Source organism: Erythrolamprus reginae, chromosome 4, assembly GCF_031021105.1.
Source record: "Erythrolamprus reginae isolate rEryReg1 chromosome 4, rEryReg1.hap1, whole genome shotgun sequence".
In the NCBI taxonomy this organism is placed as follows: Eukaryota; Metazoa; Chordata; class Lepidosauria; order Squamata; family Dipsadidae; genus Erythrolamprus; species Erythrolamprus reginae.
The window spans coordinates 70,528,514-70,543,783 of NC_091953.1; the positions used below are offsets into that span (position 1 = coordinate 70,528,514).

The following is a 15,270-nucleotide window of genomic DNA, read 5'->3' on the forward strand; positions in this document are numbered from 1 at the left end:
AAATTCACTTATTATTTATTATTATTATTTATTAGATTTGTATGCCGCCCCTCTCTGGAGATTCGGAGCGGCTTAACAAATGTTTTACTTAGCAATACAAATTTTGGTTTCAATTGTGGCCGTGATTCAAGGACTACCTGTAGTATCTTAAAATTAGGGTGGTCTTTAGGTAAAGGATGACACTTAGAACTGCATTGCTGTTTTTAAATTTCAAATCACATCCTCAGCCTGACTGTGAGCAATAAAGTAGAACTGGCTCCTTTTAGTAGTGGTGCTGCTACTTAACCCCCTGACCCTTGCTCTATGTCAGTAGCAGAGGCAAGATGGTTACTATGCCCTGATTTTCTCAAAGACTGATCACAGCAATGTTAAATGAAGATGAGATTTCTTAAACTTAAGTGAAACTTCTTAAAATCTTACCTTTAGTGGTGGAGGGGGGTGTTAATATTGTCAATTTCATTAACTTTGTTTGCTTACTGATAAAGCACTTTAATTATATTTTAGTAGGCTGCAAATTTGCACAAAAAGCTAGTCTACATTTTGGAATCTACCTGGAAATCTGAGCTGCCTTTGTTAGGTGACTACTATAGGTAACATAATTATTTAGTTCTGAAGGAAATAGTTACAATAATACTTAATTAGAAATTATATGAATTAGATAAAAAATTCAGTAAACAATGGTCTTATGGTCCAGCCTAGTTTTATACTAAACCCCCAAAATCTTGTTAGTATCATACTGGTATTCAAAAAAATATTCAAAACTAGCTAGTAGAGGGGAAAAAATGATACAATTAAAGGCATAAATAAAATGTATACTCATATAACTCATATAACAGTTTCTTTTGCAAGTCCATAAATTGCTACTACCCTTTAACTAAACTTATTTTTTTATAAATCATATTTATTTACTATTTTTTCCTAGTAGTATTTTATTGAGAATTTTCCATAAGTAATTGTTTTAAAGCTATAACATATTACTTGCTTAAAATATTGCATATATTAAAACTACAATGTATTCAAAACAGGAAGGCATTTTTAGATTTTGCAACTCTTGAGCTGAAGATGCTTTTATAAAAATAAATGGATTTTAGTTCTGGTAAACCAAAATGCACAATGAATGTACTTACAATGACAAATATGGAGAGTCCCTCATTCTCCACCCAGTTGCCCATGATGACAATGAGAACCGTTGTGAATCTGAGCTGTGTTTGATTATCATATAGTATGTGCTTTTATTCTCCTTGAGAAAAGGAAGTGCAAGCTAAAGCTTGCAACAATCTGTTTCCTTATTTCATCATGCATGCAATAGATAAACCTCCATGTGTTCAGAATAATGCCATTCTTTTCTCCTTAAAATGCATACTTAAAAATTAAATCTCAATTATTGCAAATGCTGTCATCTGCATTTCTTTAATGTGAAGCATGCTTGTCCTAGAAATATTATAACACCCATTGCAGCATTGTGATATCAGATTTACTATAGGATTATTTTTATTTATATGTAATTGTTCAAAACAAGATATTATTCAGGACTATGATTATTTATGTCATTGGATAATATGTGCTGAATAAGTGAATGGAAGACGCAGACAGTAATGGCTTCAAAATAACAGTTCTTTATTTGGCAACTATTTACAATCCAGCAAAGGCTCTGTCTGAAAGTCAGCCATTTTATAGGGAGCTGCCCAACAGTCTAGCCAATCAGCAGTCAGTATTTTCCCTCAAAAATGGAGGCCCTGACTGAAGCCTATGTGCTTCAGTCTGAGAACGTAACAATATCTATTGTTACAATTCACCTATATCTTTTAAAAGATGCAATCATATTGGTGATCTGGTGTCATTGTTTGAAATCTGAGTGTTATACTAGTTCTTGTTTTGGTCATTTTATTTTGCCCTTTGATTGAATGTGAATTGACATGATTATGATCAGGAAACAGATTTCAGCAGTGTAGTAGATAGCCTGATTACAGTGTCAATACAGTGAGTGGTTGCTCTAAAAAAAGGCAAGTTCCTTGTTTCAAATCATAAGAAAGGGAACTGAAATTTAAAATGTGGATGCATTAATCCTCTTTTATAAGCTTCTGTAATGATCAGATTTGAAAGCTGTCTATGTCTCTGGTTACTGTACATCAAAATAATATGCAATAATCCAGCAAAAGTTCCCCTAGTCACCAACAGGCTGACCTCTCCCGATATTGGTATTGAATTGCCCTGGTAGTCACACAATTGCACCTTTGAAGGCCTGAGCCTGAACTTATCAAAAATGGGCAGGAGACTTGTTAATGTCTGCCAACACACCAGGCTCTTTGAGGAGCCTGTGACTACCTGCATATGTAGGGAAGCCCCCTCCACCGTCACTGAAATGCCAATCTTTCTATGCCCACTGGTTGCAGGGCATCCTCTGAAGATAGAACAGCATAGCAATTGGCCCAACGTCCAGACAACCTGGTGCCCTTCTTCTCAGTGGTGCTGATTGGACAGCCGCTAGGGCGGGAGTTGAATGGCAAACCTTAGCCAAATGGCTAAACTTGCCGCAGCAGCGGCAAGTAGCCATTTTGAAATGACAAGTGCTGCGAGGATGCCACAAATCAATTGTACTAATTAGGAGTCATCTAATTGGGCAAACTCACACTCCTTGGCAACTTCCTGGAGAGAGGCTATATACATGTTAATACTTTGCCCATCACCCTAAAGCCTTTGCTTGCAAGCAAAATGACAAACGACCCATGAAGGGGCAGGGGCATAGTGTGCCCTTAGTTTGGCCAATAATTCAACCCAAGGAACTTCATAGACGATTTGAGGTGCCATGAGCACATGCTCTGTTGAGAACAACACATTGCCATAGGCATTTAAAAAGCAAGTGTGCCAGCAGGCTTCCGATAGCTTGGTTAGATCATTCGCCTGTAAGTAAACTTAAAACCTCTGCAGATAAGTGTCCCACAATTCAGTTGAAGGAGAAAATGGTTCAAAATTTGACAGACTGTGTTCACTTGGGACATGGTGCGAATGCTGCGGAACGGTGAGAAGATAGATGAAAGAGCACGGCATTGGTAGCACATGCATGGGTGAGTTCTACCTTGTTGCCAGTGTTAAGTACTTAGGAAGTGGTGAACGGGAATGAACTTTTTATCTAGAATGACAGCAGCAGTACAGCAATTAGTAGGAACAGCAACAATACGAACAGGACTGCCTCAGTCGCGCCTGGCAGCTCTTTTATAGGAGTTGTCAGACGTGGCAGCCAATCAGGTTGCAGCAATCTCCCACTCCTTTTGACAACCAATTGGGAAGATGCCGGCTGTTGCTAAGGACACAACAGGGGGAGTAGAGAAAGAAGCAGTCAAAATGATCAATGTTTAGATCAATGTTTCTTAATCTTAATTGCTTACAAATGCATGGACTTCAACTCCCAGAATTCCCCAGCATGCTAAATTTAAAGTTGCTAACATTGAGAAACACTGGTTTAGAGGAAAATGAGATATGAATTGAGGAAATCATACATGGAATAAAAATGTAAACAGGGTTCTATTCATTAGATATCTAGTGAGTAAATATAATCTTTACATAGTTTTTTCCCCCTTGTAATTAGCATGTTCAATTCTTGTAGACTGCCAGTGTAAGTCTTTGCAGTTTTCTTGGCAGTGTTTTGCAGCAGTGTTTTGTATTACCTCTTTTCTTCTAGCGGAAGAAAGTGATTAGCCCAAAGTCACCCAGTTGCCTTTGTGCCTAAGGCAGGAACTAGGAACTCCCAGTCTCCCATTTTACAGCCTGATGCTTTAACTATTACCCTTAACTGGCTCTCTACATAGAGTATTATTGTAGTATTTATTAAATCTCATTCAGTCTATTTTGACTTCTCTTGGTTTGTGCAGGTGGCTAAAATCAATGTGAATTTTGAGGTATGTTCTGCAAAAAAAGAGATTTCACGGAAATAGAAACTGTTTTGCCTTCTTTCCAATGTCTTAACATGTTAAGCTGAACATTATGCAGCTGAAACGCCCTGTTGTTCTGAAGTTGACTTGCATATCCCCAAGGGGAACAGATGCAAGCGTTAGAGAATTTGGAAATGAAACATAAGCAGCAAAAAATAAATGACTTTCTAAAAATACATACTAAACTAATCAGATCCCACGTACTGTCATATTGATTATAATTATTACTTGTTTTATTAAACCATCAAATTTTGGTAGATCAAAAGAGAAGTATCATATGCCCTACCAAAATCAGTAGTAATATGTATTTCTATTGTTTCCAACTTGTTAAACTAAAAAAGTATTGTAAATGTTATCAGAATAGAAATCTATCGGAAAAGTGGTATTAGAAAGATCTCTACTTAAAGACTTGTGTGCTACAACTCCAAGTTTAATTCCAATTAAAACATAGTGCCCCATTTCAGGAATTGTGCTCAAGCTGATAGGGAAAAATCAGTTTATCTCCCACAGAAAGCATAAGGCATTTTTTTCTTATTTTATGATCATTTGATCCAGTGGTGTAATCCATTTTTTTTACTGCCAGTTCTGTGGGTGTGGTTTGATGGGGCTAGCAAGAGGTGGTATTTATCAGTTCTCCAAACTACTCAAAATTTCTGCTACTAGTTTTCCAGTATCTCCAACAAAACCAGGACATATACTTTAGCACAATCATGACATCATATGGTATGACCTCTTGATCAATCAATTTCATTTTCTCCATCTATTTGAACAAATTTATTGGAATCCCCTTTTCAGGTTTTGGTCTGAATGCCAATATGTTAAGGAAAAAGATATAAATAATCCTTAACTTACCGCCACAATTATGCTCAAAATTTCTGTTGCTAAGTTAGACAGAGAAATAGCTATCTTAGGTACTTTTGAAATGTTGTTTTTATAGGTGGAGTTTTCAGCTTGACTCAGCCAATTGGGGAGAAGAATTTAGGAGGCACAGTTGTTAGTTCTGTTTAAGCATAGCTTTAAGTATACTTGATTGTTCATTTTTTATATTCATGTTCCTTTCATTGAAAGCACCTAGATTGCCCGCTTCTCAGTTATAACAAACATTCCAACTTATATCATTAAAATTTATTAGTATCAACTCTCCATGAAAGCCTCATATCCCCAAATACTTATTAGGAATCTGCCCATCACCAGAAGATCCAACATCTCTGTAGTAAATATAAAAATATTCAGCTGCAATTTGTAAAATCTGGAAAACATTCTTCCTGATTTTGTGCAAGATATACATGATAGATAGGCTGGAGTCCTAATGACTCTATTAGATAACCGACAAAAGAATGTTTACTTTCAACTCTTCTCCCTCACACAGCTGCTATTGCTATATGAAATCTTAGGAATTTTTTTCCTCCTCCAGTTATCTTCCATGTCTTTCTCTGGTTTTTTTAGTAAGGTATTGGGAGATGCACAATGATTCACTATTTATTAATTACCATAAAGTAGCAAGCATTTCATAAAACTGTTATCTGGAGGTAATAATACATTTTATATTTGTTTGAAGTAGATAAGGGTTGCAACACTTCAGATGACTACTAAATAACAACAAAGAATTAGAACAGCATTTCTCAAACTTGGCAACTTTAAGCTTTGTGAGGTTCAAGTTCCAGAATTCCCCAGCTGTCCACATCTCTTAAAATGACTAGGTTTGTGAAATACTCAGACTCTTTGCTTCCCACTAGTCAGAAAGTCAGTTATTTTGCAACCTTCTGATCACAGGAAAAAGCTGAAAATAGATATTTTTAAGTTCTTGTTTGTTCAAAATTCTCCTTCCATTTTTCTGTACTTATCGATACCGCAACTTTCCTATACTGAAGCTGGAGGTGTCAGACTTAATTCTTTACTCCCTCCTATATTTGTATTAAATTACAATGAACATTCTTATGCTCAACCTAGAAAAATGTATTTCAAAAGTGAAATGAGTGCTAAATGTTTGCTTTTATTTTAAGAAACCTGGAAAGAACATAGTCCTGTTGTCAGCGCCTCAAATAGCATCTGAGAAATTAATCAGATTCTAGGCCAATTCTCTCATCCAAGGTTCGATTTATTAGCAGAACCATATTGGTCATGCCATTGCCATTCCGATACTAACTTCTTTCCAGTGCCCCACCCAGGTTAAGGTTCATCCCACATCCCCACACCCACGACTTCATCACGAGGACCAGTCCGAGTGCAGGGATTTCACCGACTTCCTCTTAAATTCAATTGATGCAGAACAAAAGATGACCTTGGACTCTAAGTAAGGAATTTGTTGTGGCTAGTAACTTTCCCTCTCATGCAACCAGGGGTGGGCTGCTGCCCAGATGGGGTGGAATGCAATGGGGTACCAAAAATGGAGTTCCACCTCAGAGCACCCAATTTGCACTGAAAGATGTTGAAAGAAAATGCAGGGCGTCCTGTATAAGCCATGCCCACAGTGTGGTAGTAAAAAATTTGGTAGCCCTTTGCTGCATGCAGCTACCCCTCCCACTTCCCCTAATACTGTTCTACTGTAAGCCCAAGTCTCTAACTCCAAATGATGACTTTGCCTGACACTTAGATAATCCAATCAAATTATATGATGGAGAGAAAATGTGAAAACAATAAAACCAATTAAATGTATTATGAGAAAGAGAAATACATTTAATATTTTATTTATTTTTATTTATTTATTCGATTTTTAGCCGCCCTTCTCCTTAGACTCAGGGCGGCTTACAACATATTAGCAATAGCACTTTTTAACAGAGCCAGCATATTGTCCCCACAATCCAGGTCCTCATTTTACCCACCTCGGAAGGATGGAAGGCTGAGTCAACCTTGAGCCGGTGATGAGATTTGAACCGCTGGCCTACAGATCTACAGTCAGCTTCAATGGCCTGCAGTACAGCACTCTACCTGCTGAGCCACCCTGGTAGTTTTGTCAAAAGGGTGGTGGATTTAATTTTCTAAATTGGATCTTGCTAGCTGGCTTTACTTCTGACATTCTTTCATCTGTGAAAGTAAACAGATTATGTGCTGTGTATATTTTGTTGTAAATACAGTGGTACCTCTACTTACAAACTTAATTCATTCCGTGACCAGGTTTGTAAGTAGAAAAGTTTGTAAGAAGAAGCAATTTTCCCAATAGGAATCAATGTAAAAGCATGCAAACCCATTAGGAAAATCCAAAACTTTAAGGCTTAAAAAAAAAAAAAAGCGGCGAGCCGAGGAAATTTTGGAATTTTTTTCTTGGAATTTTTTTTTTAAGGACTTCCCTTATTCTGTCATCAGTTGACTAAATGTCCCAGAAATAAGGACATCATCAAAATATAGTACAGCCCTGGGGATGCTGTAAAGTAGCCATTCCATCATGCTTTAGAACAGCCCCAGGGCAATGCTTATCCCAAATTGCATCTGAAAGCCCCTCTATGGGTCACTATAGTTTGAGCCTCTGTATTTATCTTATCCACAGGCAGCTATTGGTATGCCTGTGCTAGATCAATTTGGCAAATATTTTTCCTTGTCCCAGTGAGTGTAATATATGTTGCACCACTCGCACTGGATATGTGTTGGGTTGCAGCTCACTTTATTAATGTTTTGTAATCAGCACAGATTCGTACATGGCATAGTCAACTGGTTCCAGGACCTCTTGTGTCAAGAATTTATCTAGTTGTTCATCAACCTTTGGGAGGAGGGGCAGAGGGACTATGCACAGTTTTAGCCTTTTTAAAAAAATGTTTATTGGTTATATACATTAAAAACAGGGTACAGAAAAGTAAAGGGAATATATATAATGTATATTCTAGCAATTATACTTTACTTATATAGCATGCGTGATTGGGGAAGGAGAGGGAAAGAAAGGGAAAGGGATTTAGAAAGAAGGGAAAGAAATACAAGAGGAGGATGAATAGAAAAATAGAGCAAGAAAAGAGTAGTAAGAAGAGAGTGGGGGGCCAGCATTAGAGCTGGGGCTTCTATGCTTTGTAGCCTGTGGTTTAAACATATAGGTGGTATAGATTTTCCTGAAGTTTTATCCATATGTATTTGACGTAGTTTCTAGTGCCATCATTTATCAGTGATTTATGAGTTTGTTCATTCAGTTTCTTTGTAGTTCAAAATTTGTGTCGATCGATGTTTACATTTTATCGTTTCAATTTGGTATTATGATTCATGTCGTTGTTTACTGGTTTTACACGTTGTTTTAGTTGGACATTTTTCTTAATGTATAATTTTTAAGTAGCTTCTTTTTTTTAACCAATGGTACCATTTGTCCCATGCTTTGTAGAAATCTGTCTCATCCTTGTTTTGCAGTTCCATTGTTAGCTTGGACATTTCTGCACATTCCATTATTTTAATCAAAAGAGATAAAACGGTTGGTTTTTTTCCCCTGTTTCCTTGCGGCTGTAATAATGTTATTTATTTATTTATTTATTTATTTATTTATTTATTTATTTATTTATTTATTTATTGGATTTGTATGCCACCCCTCTCCTTAGACTCTGCGCGGCTAGCAACAGTAATAAAAACAGCATATAACAATCCAATATTAAAACAGTTAAAACCCTTATTATAAAACCAAACATACATACAGACATACCATGCGTAAAATTGTAAAGGCCTAGGGGGAAAGAGTATCTCAGTTAATATATCTGTTTTCCTTATTAAAATTTTGTCTTATGATTCCTAATAAAAATAGTTCGGATTTTGCATGGATGGTCTGGGAGGTGATTTGTTCTAGTATAATTTTCATTTTATACCAATATGTGATGAATGATTGGGATGAGTGGGATGGTTGGGGTGGGTGGGGCTATGGTATGGATGAGATGAATGGAAATAGTATGAATGATACATTTGGCCCACCTGATGCTGGAGAGGCAGGAGGGGAGAGGGCACCAATCTCTGGCGGGACAGAGGGTCGGAATATTCCAGTGTTGCTGGGGAGAGGCAGATATGGCAGGGGCCATGGAGTTAGCCATTCCAGGGGAACGAGGGATCGTTGCTTAATAACAATCCCTTGTTCTGGCTCCATGAGCTCAATCTTGGGCACTGGTGATGAGTGTAATTCTGGCCCTGGACTCAGGTTGCTGCTGCTCAATGCCAGGTCGGTGGTAAATAAAGCTCTCCTCATCCGGGATTTGATCCTGGATGAGGAGGCCAACCTGGCATGTATTACTGAAACCTGGCTGGGCCCAGAGGGAGGAGTTCCTCTCTCTGAAATTTGCCCAGCCGGGTTTCAGATATGGCATCAACCTCGACCCCAGGGAAGGGGGGGAGGAGTGGCTATTATAGTCAGAGAGAACCTTCGCCTGCGTAGACTCGTTGCCCCTGAGATTGCGGGTTGCGAGTCTCTCTTGATGAAGTTGGACTTAAGGGGTCAGGTGGGCTTGTTTCTCACGTACCTGTCTCCCAGCTGCGTGTCAAAAGCCCTGCCTGTGCTGCTCGAGGAGGTAGATAGGTTGGCGGTGGAGTTCCCTGGACTTATTGTCTTGGGGGACTTCAACCTGCCATCACTCGGCGAAGCCTCTGGACTGGCACAGGAGTTCATGGCCACCGTGACAGCCATGGACCTGACTCAAGTAGTACAGGGTCCAACTCACGAGGGAGGGTACGCACCTGACATGATATTCCTCTCTGAGCAAATGAGTAATGGTCTGAGACTAAAGGGCTTAGAAGCATTGCCTTTGTCATGGTCGGACCATTTTCTACTACGGCTTGACTTCCTGGCTCCAATCCTTCCCCGCAGGGAGGCAGAACTGATTAAGCTGTTCCGCCCCAGATGCCTGATGGACCCAGAGGGTTTTCAGATGGCGCTTGGGGTTATTCCAGATGCACTTGTCCACACTTTGGCGGAGTCTCTTGCAGAGGCCTGGAACAAGGCTGCAGCGGAGGCTCTTGATCGGATTGTGCCTTTGCGACCTCTCCATGGTGCTAGACCCCTTAGAGCTCCATGGTTCAACGAGGAGCTCCGGGAGTTGAAACGCCAGAAGAGACGTCTAGAGAAGCGATGGAGGAAAAGTAAGTCTGAATCTGATTGAACACTTGTAAGAGCTTTTATTAAGATTTACAAAGTGGCGCTCAAGGCGGCAAGGTGCGCGTATCATGCCGCCTTGATTGCATCAGCGGAATCCTGCCCAGCCACTCTGTTTAGGGTGACCCGCTCCCTTCTTAATCAGGGGGGAGTTGGGGAGCCCTTACAGAATAGTGCCGAGGATTTTAACAAGTTTTTCGCTGATAAAATTGCTCGGATCCGGGCGGACCTCGACTCTAATTGTAAAACAGAATCGACTGACAACGAGTCAGTCGAGGTGACTGGGGCCCGTACTTGTCCATCTGTCTAGGAAGAGTTTGATCTGGTGACACCTGATGAAGTGGACAAGGCCATTGGAGCTGTGAGTTCCACCACCTGCTTACTGGATCCGTGTCCCTCCTGGCTGGTTTCGGCCAGCAGGGAGGTGACATGGAGCTGGGTCCAGGAGATTGTCAATGCTTCCTTGGGCAGGGGGTCTTTTCCAACAACCTATTAAGAGGCGCTTGTGCGCCCCCTCCTCAAGGAGCCTTCCCTGGACCCAGCCGTACTTAATAACTACCGTCCAGTCTCCAACCTTCCCTTTATGGGGAAGGTTGTTGAGAAGGTGGTGGCGCTCCAGCTCCAGCAGTCCTTGGAAGAAGCTGATTATCTAGGTCCCCAGCAGTCGGGTTTCAGGCCCGGTTACAGCACGGAAACTGCTTTGGTTGCATTGATGGATGATCTCTGGCGGGCCCGGGACAGGGGTTTATCCTCTGTCCTGATGCTTCTTGACCTCTCAGCGGCTTTCAATACCATCGACCATGGTATCCTTCTGTGCCGGCTGGAGGGGTTGGGAGTGGGAGGCACTGTTCTTCAGTGGTTCTCCTCCTACCTCTCCGGTCGGTCGCAGTCGGTGTTAGTGGGGGGTCAGAGGTCGACTCCAAGGTCTCTCCTTTGTGGGGTGCCTCAGGGGTCGGTCCTCTCCCCCCTGCTATTCAATATCTACATGAAACTGCTGGGTGAGATCATCCAAGGGCATGGGGTGAGGTATCATCAGTATGCTGATGATACCCAGCTTTACATCTCCACCCCATGTCCAATCAACGAAGTAGTGGAAGTGATGTGCCGGTGTCTGGAGGCTGTTGGGGCCTGGATGGGTGTCAACAGACTCAAATTCAACCCAGATAAGGCAGAGAGGCTGTGGGTTTTGCCTCCCAAGGACAATTCCATCTGTCCATCCATCACCCTGGGGGGGGATTATTGACCCCCTCAGAGAGGGTCCGCAACTTGGGCGTCCTCCTCGATCCACAGTTCACATTAGAGAACCATCTTTCAGCTGTGGTGAGGGGGGCGTTTGCCCAGGTTCCCCTGGTGCACCAGTTGCGGCCCTACTTGGATCGGGACTCACTGCTCACAGTCACTCACACCCTCATCACCTCGAGGTTCGACTACTGTAACACTCTCTACATGGGGCTACCTTTGAAAAGTGTTCGGAAACTTCAGATTGTGCAGAATGCAGCTGCGAGAGCAATCATGGGCTTTCCCAAATATGCCCATGTTACACCAACACTCCGCAGTCTGCATTGGTTGCCGATCAATTTCCGGGCCCAATTCAAAGTGTTGGTTATGACCTATAAAGCCCTTCATGACATCAGACCAGAATATCTCCGAGACCGCCTTCTGCACAAATCCCAGCGACCGATTAGGTCCCACAGAGTCGGCCTTCTCCAGGTCCCGTCAACTAAAAAATGTCAGTTGGTGGGCCCCAGGGGAAGAGCCTTCTCCGTGGCGGCCCCGACTCTCTGGAACCAGCTCTCCCCAGAGATTAGAACTGCCCCTACCCTCCTTGCCTTTCGTAAGCTCCTCAAAACCCACCTTTGTCGTCAGGCAAGGGGGAATTGAGATATCTCCCCCGGGCCTATATAATTTATGTATGGTATATTTGTAGGTATGTCTGTTAAAAATGGTTTTTTTTAACTATTTTAAATTTTAAATTGTATATTATTAGATTTGTTATGAATTGTTTTATTGTGTTGTAAGCCGCCCCAAGTCCACGGAAAGGGGCGGCATACAAATCAAATAAATAAATAAATAAATAAATATCCAAAATTTTGTGACCACGCTATCATAGTTCCTTTAACTATTTCTTCTACTGTATCGTGTTGAAGGAGGAGATTGTATATGTTTGATATTTGTATTTTTTGTGGGCTGAAAATTATCTTATCAAGGAGATTGTTTTTTTGAAAGCCTAATTTGTTCTTATCTTCATTATATTTTGATTTAATTTGTAGGTAGTGTAACCAATCCACTTTAATACCTTTTTCCATGAGTTTTTGTTTAGGGATTAGATCATTATTTTCATTTAACAGTTGGTAGTATGTTATAATTTTGTCGGGTTAATGCATTCGGGTATACAGTAGAACCTCGACATACGAGCTGCTCTACTTACGAGGATTCCGAGATATGAGCTGGGAGGGGAGAGACATTTTTGCTCGACTCCCGAGCTCACATTCGGGATACGAGCGTTCCCCCCAGCGCTGCTTCGGAAGGCGCGATGGGAAGAAGGAAAGCGGCACGGTGGGCGGCCAGCGGCAGGAGGCGAGAGGTGCCTCTTCGATGTGCGCGGACCCCCCCACCCCCAGCAGAAGCCAAGGAGCCCCAGAGTGGGGCGGCAGGGGAGGTGACTGCCTCTCCACTCGCCAAGTGCCACTCACCAAGTGCCTCTTTGTGTGCTCGATCTGCCGGAGAGCCTTCTGCTGCTAGCCGAACGCCCTCTTTCGCCCAGCGTCGCTTCGGAAGCCGCCGAACGCCGTCAGAGGGGCGCGATGCTTTAGGAAGGCAAGCAGCAAAGCGCCTCGCCGCTCACCAAGTGCCGCTTTGCTGCTTGCCTTCCTAAAGCATCGCGCCCCTCTGACGGCGTTCGGCGGCTTCCGAAGCGACGCTGGGCGAAAGAGGGCGGGCGGCTAGCAGCAGAAGGCTCTCCGGCAGATCGAGCACGTGAAGAGGCACTTGGTGAGTGGCACTTGGCGAGCGGAGAGGCGGTCGCCTCCCCTGCCGCCCCACTCTGGGGCTCCTTGGCTTCTGCTGGGGGTGGGGGGGGTCCGTGCACATCGAAGAGGCACCTCTCGCCTTCTGCCGCTGGCCGCCCACCGTGCCGCTTTCCTTCTTCCCGTCGCGCCTTCCAAAGCAGCGCTGGGCGAAAGAGAGCGGGCAGCCAGCGGCAGAAGGCGAGAGATGCCTCTTTGTGCGCTGGATCTCGGGGGCGAGCTTGCCACCAGGCTCGGCTGGGGGGGCTTGGCTTCTGCTGGGGGGGGCGGCGGCCGGGTCCGGCTCCCACCACTGATGCGCCCCTCTGACGGCGTTCGGCGGCTTCCGAAGCACAAGGAAGGGCTTAAGCCGCCGCCTTTTCCCTTTCGCCCAGCGCTGCTTTGGAAGGCGCAAAGGGAAGAAGGAAAGCGGCACGGGGGCTTGGCTTCTGCTGGGGGGGGAGGCGGCCGGGTCCGGCTCCCGCCGAGCAGGGGCGGTAGGAAGCAGCGCCACACCGGACACCTCAGGCCGCTCCGCCCGGGTCGAACCCCATCCCGGGCGGAGCGGCCTGAGGGGTCCGGGTGTGGCGCTGCCTCCTCCCGCGCCCCGCCCCTGCTCGGGAAGAAGGAAAGTGGCACGGGGGCTTGGCTTCAGCTGGGGGGGGGTGGCGGCCGGGTCCGGCTTCCGCCGAGCGGGGGCGGGAGGAGGCAGCGCCGCACCGGACCCCTCAGGCCGCTCCGCCCGGGTCGAGCCCCATCCCGGGCGAAGCGGCCTGAGGGGTCCGGTGCGGCGCTGCCTCCTCCCGCGCCCCGCCCCTGCTCGGGAAGAAGGGAAGAAGGAAAGCGGCACAGGGGCTTGGCTTCTGCTGGGGGGGGGCGGCCGGGTCCAGCTCCCGCCGAGTGGGGGCGGGAGGAGGCAGCGCCGCACCGGACCCCTCAGGCCGCTCCGCCCGGGTCGAGCCCCATCCCGGGCAGAGTGGCCTGAGGGGTCCGGTGTGGCGCTGCCTCCTCCCGCGCCCCGCCCCTGCTCGGGAAGAAGGAAAGCGGCACGGGGGCTTGGCTTCTGCTGGGGGGGGGCGGCAGCCGGGTCCGGCTCCCGCCGAGCGGGGGCGGTAGGAAGCAGCGCCACACCGGACCCCTCAGGCCGCTCCGCCCGGGTCGAACCCCATCCCGGGCGGAGCGGCCTGAGGGGTCCGGTGTGGTGCTGCATCCTCCCGCGCCCCGCCCCTGCTCGGGAAGAAGGAAAGCGGCACGGGGGCTTGGCTTCTGCTGGGGGGGGGGCGGCGGCCGGGTCCGGGTCCCGCCGAGTGGGGGCGGGAGGAGGCAGCGCCGCACCGGACCCCTCAGGCCGCTCCGCCCGGGTCGAGCCCCATCCCGGGCAGAGTGGCCTGAGGGGTCCGGTGTGGCGCTGCCTCCTCCCGCGCCCCGCCCCTGCTCGGGAAGAAGGAAAGCGGCACGGGGGCTTGGCTTCTGCTGGGGGGGCGGCAGCCGGGTCCGGCTCCCGCCGAGCGGGGGCGGTAGGAAGCAGCGCCACACCGGACCCCTCAGGCCGCTCCGCCCGGGTCGAACCCCATCCCGGGCGGAGCGGCCTGAGGGGTCCGGTGTGGTGCTGCATCCTCCCGCGCCCCGCCCCTGCTCGGGAAGAAGGAAAGCGGCACGGGGGCTTGGCTTCTGCTGGGGGGGGGCGGCGGCCGGGTCCGGCTCCCGCCGAGCGGGGGCAAGAGGAGGCAGCGCCGCACCGGACCCCTCAGGCCGCTCCGCCCGGGTCGAGCCCCATCCCGGGCGGAGCGGCCTGAGGGGTCCGGTGCGGCGCTGCCTCCTCCCGCACCCCGCACCCGCTCGGGAAGAAGGGAAGAAGGAAAGCGGTACAGGGGCTTGGCTTCTGCTGGGGGGGGGCGGCGGCCGGGTCCGGCTCCTGCCGAGCGGGGGCGGGAGGAAGCAGCGCCACACCGGACCCCTCAGGCCGCTCCGCCCGGGTCGAACCCCATCCCGGGCAGAGCGGCCTGAGGGGTCCGGTGCGGCTCTGCCTCCTCCCGCGCCCCGCCCCTGCTCGGGAAGAAGGAAAGCGGCACGGGGGCTTGGCTTCTGCTGGGGGGGCGGCGGCCGGGTCCGGCTCCTGCCGAGCGGGGGCGGGAGGAAGCAGCGCCACACCGGACCCCTCAGGGCCGCTCTGCCCGGGTCGAACCCCATCCCGGGCAGAGCGGCCTGAGGGGTCCGGTGCGGCGCTGCATCCTCCCGCGCCCCGCCCCTGCTCGGGGAAGAAGGAAAGCGGCACGGGGGCTTGGCTTCTGCTGGG

At 46.9% G+C, this 15,270-nt stretch overlaps 1 protein-coding gene across 1 annotated transcript in view; it reads right to left on the reverse strand.

The window, feature by feature from the left end:
• Window positions 1-1,251, reverse strand: part of CYBB (cytochrome b-245 beta chain) — a 58,590-nt gene extending 57,339 nt beyond the window's left edge. The window contains exon 1 of the mRNA XM_070750551.1: window positions 1,128-1,251. Coding sequence (XP_070606652.1) covers window positions 1,128-1,172 — 45 coding nt within the window. The 5' untranslated portion in view covers window positions 1,173-1,251. The remainder of the gene's footprint in view (window positions 1-1,127) is intronic.
• Between the last annotated feature and the right edge of the window lie 14,019 nt (window positions 1,252-15,270).